Source organism: Mus pahari, chromosome 11 (assembly GCF_900095145.1).
Source record: "Mus pahari chromosome 11, PAHARI_EIJ_v1.1, whole genome shotgun sequence".
In the NCBI taxonomy this organism is placed as follows: domain Eukaryota; kingdom Metazoa; phylum Chordata; class Mammalia; order Rodentia; family Muridae; genus Mus; species Mus pahari.
In genome coordinates, this window is record NC_034600.1 from 29,168,463 (window position 1) to 29,175,667 (window position 7,205).

Below are 7,205 nucleotides of genomic sequence, written 5' to 3' on the forward strand. Positions count from 1 at the left end.
AGAGAGAGAGAGAGAGAGAGAGAGAGAGAGAGAGAGAGAGTGTTTAAGAATATAGCCGCTGGTTAGTTGACCACACTCCAGTGGAAGACCACAAATCCAGGAATAATTGTAATTGGGCAGGGCAAATTAGCCTTGAAGGATTAAAAATAGGACACAAAGTTGGAAGAGTAGGAAGGGGTTAAATCTGAGAAGACTTGGGGAGGTGGGGTGAATGTGATCAAAACAAGCTGTATGAAACTCTCAAGGAACTAACAAATGATCTTCATAGACACAGGCTTCTATGTATTTACATGTATGCAGTGTATCAGAGAAATTTGCATTTCCACCATGCCTTAGATTTCAGAGCCTATAAATGCTTCTGTTGTAGTTCTTAAAATATCTAAGGTGTTATAAACTACAGTCACCCTGCTGTGCTATGGAACAGTATGTTCCTTTCACATGTCAGGATGTTGGCACTTGTCATCCAAATTCCCCATAATACTTCCATCTTCTCCCCAACCTCCCACCTCTCAGTCTTCAGTAACCAGTTTTCTACCCTCCTCCTCCTCCCCCTCTCCTCCCTCTTCCCCCTCCTCCCCCTCCTTCCCCTCCTCCTTTCCTTTCCCCTCCTCTCTTCTCTTCCTTTTTCTTTTATTTTTTTCTTCCTTTTTCTTTTTAGTTTTTCAGGACAGGATTTCTCATTATAGCCCTGACTCTGTAGACCAGGCTGGCCTCAAGCTCACCAAGATCTTCTTGCCTCCCCTCCTGAGTCCAGGGACTAAAGGCATGTGACACTATTCAGCTTCCCCCTATGGAATGGCACTCATCAGGCCTTAAACACTCCAAACTAGGGGAGGAGCTTCCTTGGTGACAGACACCCTCACCCCCCCAGCATCTCATCTCCCAGCCGCCCTGACTTAAAGGACTCACATCTTGATGCACTTGTACCTCGAGCAACCATTCTCAAAAGCCCCAAGTTACAATATTTAAAATAAAACATCTTAGGGAGAGAACTCTGTATGGATAACAACGCTCTTGCTCTACTAACACTGACTTACTGGAAACACTCAAGTATGGAGACCAGCCCACCGTTTCTCCACAAACTACATGAACAACGCTCGAGCAAGAATCCACTCACTTCTAGTCACTGCGACACACACGGCATACCCTGGTACCCATAATAGATACTTACATCACCACTTACACTTTGCTCTAGGCTGCAGGTACTAAAGCTGCACTTAGAACCAGGCATCAGGCAGGCCCTAGGCACGACTGTAGGAGATACTGAGCAAGGTGCCCCGCCTTCACGCCCCTCCACCCTCCTGCACCATTGCCAGAAAGGCAAACAGGGCTGAGTAGCTTTCATAATGCTGAAAAGCCAGTTTGTGGCAGAGCTGAGTTCTGAGCTGTCTGTTTGCTGCCTGGCAGCCGGACGAGTCTGAGCATGTAAACCACAATCTCCCAGTGACAAAAGCTTGAGATTACCATTTCTAGGCAGTGATCCTGATGTTACACTTTTTCCATCACACAAACACCAGAGAAGATTCTAGACCAGCAGATGAACAAGCAATAAATAGATTCTCTTGCTGGGAGTGGTTGGGATATAGCAATGCAAAGGGGAAAATGATAAATGACTGACTGAATTCTGACTGCCTAGACAAGGTGTGCTACTTAGGCCAAATCTCTGTTGAGCTACTAATCATGAAGAAAAGTCAACTCTTAACACTCAGAAATTTCCCTTCCCCATGACCATTAGTGTGTATACTCCACGCCTCATGTAAGGGAAGTCCTGGGTCTTAAAAGCCCAAGAAGATAAAGGGAATTTTGACAGGGTATTAGGAGGTACAGATGACTTCCCACGCACAGGGTGACCATGAGTTGGTTCAAAGACGCCTCCCTAGACCATTTGCAGAGAATGCCGCTGTGCTGATAGATGCTGGGAAGCCAGGTGGCAATTGGAAGACAATGAGGCCTGTGAGGAAGGGTCAGAAGCAATGAGAGATGCACAAGAACATCACTCTCTAGAATGCTTTCCTCAGAGCACTTCCTAAGGACCTTTCATTGATCAGCTGAGTTGAACAAGGCCACACAAGTTCCTGATTTTTGACTTACTAGAAGCTGTGACGGGTCAAATGCACATGGGTCTTGAAGATTTCACGCAGAGTGTTTTTCTGGGTACTACTGGTGAAGGAAGTCATACTTTTCAGAGCATCTTCCAAGCCTAGGTCAGGGCATTGCTCTTCAGAAAGCCCCACGGTATAAAGCGGGCATGGTGGTGCACACCTATAATCTTGGTGCTTGGGAGGTGGAGGGTGGAGGCTAAGCCATTTAAAGTTATTCTTGGCTCCATAACAAGTTCAAAGTCAGCCTGGTCTATACACAAGACCTTCTCTCAGGGGATTAGGAAAATAAAGCAAAAGGAAAATCCTTAGGGTAAAAGACTGAATAAGACTAAGAAGGCAAGTGAGAAAATAAGCTTATTTCCTTTTCAATGATTTTGGGCCTCTGATGGTTTGAATGAGAATGGCCCCCATAGGTTCTCATATTTAAATGCATAGTCACCAGGGAGTGGAACACTTTGAAAGGATTAGAAGGATTGGATAGTGTGGTCTTCTTGGAGGAAGTGGGGTGGGGGATTTGTGGTGTTCAAAGCCAGGCCCAGTTTGTCAATCTCCATGTCTCTCTTCCTCCCTCCTTCCCTCTCTCCCTTCCCTCTCCTCCACCTCCCACAGATCAGGATATAGCTCTCAGCTACTGCTCCAGCACCATGGGTGCCACCATGCTCCACACCCTAACAGACTAGACCTCTGAAACTGTAAGCAAGCTCCCAGTTACATGCCTTCTTCTATGAGAGTTGCCTTGGTTATGGTGTCTCTTCGCAGCAATGGAACAGTGACTAGACAGGGCTATTTCATTTGTTCAGAATAACTTCCCAATTATTCTTCAGGCACAATAACAATCATGAAATTATAAAACCATAATTGGCTCGCAATAGTAATAATAAGAAAATCATTTATCACACGCACAAAGACAGCAAATTTAATTCCAGGCTAAAGTTATTGTAGTTCTTTACTCTGTGACAGATACAGACACCAGCTTAAAGTTTCCACCCTACTTATTACCACAGCAGGAGGAGAGAAACACAAGTGGTCTAACCTCTAATGCACAAAGAGAAGTTCAGTTTAGCATCAAGAAGAAATGAAAGAGGACATTTTTATCTTTAGGATGCCTTTTCTTCCAGTTGCGCCTTGGTAGGCATTGGAGAGGAAGAAACGAAGAAACCCAAGTACCTTCACATTAGTCAAACACTGCCCTCTGCTGGAAGGTGCAAACAGCTCCTAACATTCCTTGAATGCGTTGTCTAGAAGGTCAGCAAAATCTGCCTGTTCGTTATGTGATCTAGCAGACTTGGGGTTCTTGCCAAACTCCTTGAGTTCGGTGCCTTTAGTCCTGTTCACTTGGTTGTCCCCTAGGCCCATAAAACTCATCCTGTCTAAACTGAGTACATTGTGTGTCAGAGTCCACCCAGAAACACACCGCAGGCACAGAAGGCCAGTCTTTCCTTCCCACAACACTTGTCTCTCCCCCCACAACATTCATCTCTCCCTACCTCACCCCTCGCCAAGTCATAGCCCTTCTGAAGTCCTCTGACCAGTCCTCTGCCTTCCATTTGGCAGCTCCCAGAATTCTCAGGGAAAAGCTCTAGCTCCATCACCCCCCCCCCCACGGCCCCCTCTGGGCTCTTCTAAAGTCCCTGCCAATCTGGCTGCCCTTAAGCCTGTGTTTCTGGTATTTCTCTGCCACACATGGGTGTGCGGATGGGAAAAGGACCTATATTCTCTCCCGTTCATCTCTACTATCTGGAATTCCCTTCATTTTCCATGTAGCCTGCCTTGACTCTGCCACTGTCACAGGCTACAACATGCTTGAAGCAAATTTTGCAAATGGCGCACTCGCCATACTCTGCCCAGAGAGCGCGTTTTCCTGTCCAGCCACAACGGCCGCCCCCTCGGCTCAAGAACTCCAAAATGTTGTGTTTATTTAGACTTCATTTTTGTCCTCAATTAGCTTGAAGGTGAACAATAAGGGAAGAAACATGTATGAGGTGAGATAATGCCTATAAAACTTCAGAAGTTGACTTTTAAAAGGAGTGGAGCGTAAGAAATAGAGGTGAGTGATGTGGTGAGCATTCAGAACTGGCAGGTCAGAAACTTTCCTCCAAGTATGTCTACCAGCCAAGTAAGAAACCTGATCAGCTACAGTTACAGCAGTAAAAAAAACTGGGCCAAGTGCTTAGGGGAAGCCAGCATTCCAGACACAAGACCAGAAAGACGTTTCTTACAGTATCTTCAAAGAGAAAAACGTAACATTTCCTAGACTACCTCCTTGGGCAGGCAGAGCAACAGTGGTCACAGAACACAGCCAAGGTAATTCCTGTCCCCACTCCAGCCCCAGGAAGCAGCAGGGACAGGAAGCGCAGTTGCTCAGACTTAACCCAGGAGCAGGTGTAGTGTGTTGTGGATGATACACAGACCCCAGCAACTCTTCATAAACGTTCTTTCTCCAAGTCTTCTTCACAGCCAACACAGAGGCAAAGGACCTAATTTTACACTAGCTGTCACATACTTGGAATTCGGCTACCCTGGGCTGCTAATTAAATGCAGAATCCGAGTACTAACCAGCTGTTAACACTCATGGCAGAGGAATAAGGATCTGGCCACGCCTGTTCCTGACTCCAGCATCTCAGCCCCATCAGACTGGCATTCCATCACATTCTCTGATACTCCATGAAGTCCCATCATCATTCCAAAATCAACTAGGTAATTAATTCTACTCCACAGACATAACGAATATTTATTTACATATCTACATATAATTTCAAAATAAAGATGTCAATATAACACTCTAGCTAAAATATGTAGCAATGGGAAACTGATAAGAAGATCATTTGTACATCAACATTAACAGAGTTTTCCTGTGCCTCGGGAAAGCAACAGCTATGGCCCTGCATTACTTCATAGCCATGTGCCTCAGCAGGGCCACATGCTGATGAAGAACACCAGCAAGCTGAGGCAAATGCCTCACCAAGCACATCAGGTCCGAGGGAGACTTGATCCGGGAGGTGTATGGGCTTAACAGTGCACTATGGAGCTGCTGTTCAAGGTGTCCAAGGACAAGAATGCTCAAGTTCATCAAGAAGAGGGTGGGTACGCACATCCACACCAAGAGGAAGTGGTAGGAACTGAAGTATGTGCTAGCAGCCATGAGGAAGGCCTTGGCCAAGAAGGACTGATCTCCCTACTCCGCACCCCACCCCAATAAATGCTTATACTACAAAAACAAAGAACCTAATGGTTTTCTGTGTATGTGATGATTGGATTTGTGTAGAGCCTGGATTTAGAGGGATTCTTCATTTAATTCTATTTCACACGAGAAGCACAATAATATGCAAAAAGCCAAGTAAGAATGTTTCCTACAATAAAAACATGCTTAGTATTCGACTTACTATTGGAATTATTTGTATAGGGAAAATGTGTGAACTACAGTAAGACTTTTATAATACACCCCCCCCCCCCAATAAACACCCAGCCACGCTGAATAGATTTAAGAGGAAATGGTGTCCCTGCTGGCAAGCTGAGTGCTCTGGAAAAGCATGGCTGAGTGATTCCTCATGCCTTATGTGGAGTCGAAAATAGTATTGTATTATAAAAAACACCTTGCAGTGGGAACCCCCTACCATTGGCAGAACTGCATTCAACCTTGGTGTGAGCTCTGTAGGACCAAGGTTTTCAGGATCATTCAGAACTCTGGCACACTCCCCTGACACAATACATCTCATCTCTAAATGACAGCAGTGCTGTCCACTCCTCAAGACAACAAAGACACTTTTGTGCCTTTTGAAAGCATCCTCCTGAAGATCCACCATCCAAGCCCAGGGGAGGCGTTCTACAAAGCTTGACTGAGCAGAGGCTTGTCTCAAAGCATGAACAAAGCTAACTTTGGAAGGAGGAAACCAGGGACATTTGGGAGACACCAGTAAAAGCTGTGCTTAAACAGCTCTGAAGATCTGGACCACAAGGACCTGGTCCAGGGCTAACAAATGTCATCATGTAAATGCTGGCTGAGTAAGAACCAAACAAAATTGGGCACTGTGCATAAACCCCACAATCCCAGATCTCTCCTCTGCACCCCTTATTTCCTGCTATGTTCTTTGTTGCACGCATCAACAGGCTGGTTAGCAACCCTACATTTTCTGGGTTCCCTACACGGGGTAGGAACAGGCATACCTTCTTCAGTTTCTGCAGCTCCCGAAGGCATGGTTGCTCTCTCTGTCTTGGCTTCTTGCTCAAGAGCCTACAAGATAAAGTGGGGAAAATTGTTGAAAACCATTTGGGGCTCCAGATATGTGAAAGAAAGGCAAAACGATCACAGATCTTACAGCTAGGGGGGCTGGCAAGGAAGCACACGGGGTGGAGGAAGGGGAGATAAGCCCTGAGAGAAGAACTCACAGCCAGTGTCCCAGAGAACAAAAGGAACTGGTCAGGGGCAAAAACCCCCGCCACAAACCCTCACTTTATCCTGCAGTTTATAATCTCAAGTTTCTCTGAAGCATCATATCTGAACCAACACAGACAGGATCTTGAGACAAGAAGGGAGAACTGAGTGTGTGCACCTGCCCTTCTGGAGTATTCTATATCCCACATCATACACACATGATATGAGAGGACCAGATGAGGAGGCAGGACCACAGGCAGGGCATATCCAGAGTGACTGTAGGTCAAAAAAGTATGCAGGCTAGCACAGGCTGTCCCTAGCTGGATCCAAGTTGTTGAGCCATCTCAAGGCCACAGCAAAAAGCTTCCCTCTTATGACCATAATGATTTTCCTTTGAGATTCTCTCAGCCCACAAAAATATGAAGAAATACAGAATTATATGTTAATGTGTTGAACAGCTAAGTAGCCAAAAAAATGGTATCAGCATAGGTTCTACCATAAACCTCCAGCCTCCTTGGGTGGAAAAGTCCACAACATAGTTGCTGAATCCTGCCATGCATACTATTAGGCCAGTAAAGGAATGTGTCTTAGTCAGGGCTTCTATTCCTGCACAAACATCACGACCAAGAAGCAAGTTGGGGAGGAAAGGGTTTATTCAGCTTACACTTCTACACTGCTGTTCATCACCAAAGGAAGTCAGGACTGGAACTCAAGCAGGTCAGGAAGCAGGA

The 7,205-nt window shown here is 45.7% G+C and overlaps 1 protein-coding gene across 2 annotated transcripts in view; it reads right to left on the reverse strand.

Moving 5' to 3' along the window:
* Arhgef28 (Rho guanine nucleotide exchange factor 28) overlaps nucleotides 1-7,205 on the reverse strand; it is a 310,662-nt gene that overhangs the window by 146,890 nt on the left and 156,567 nt on the right. For both annotated transcript variants that reach the window (XM_029543876.1, XM_021208391.2), the window contains exon 7: nucleotides 6,267-6,333. In XM_029543876.1, the coding sequence (XP_029399736.1) occupies nucleotides 6,267-6,333 (67 nt within the window). The remainder of the gene's footprint in view (nucleotides 1-6,266; nucleotides 6,334-7,205) is intronic.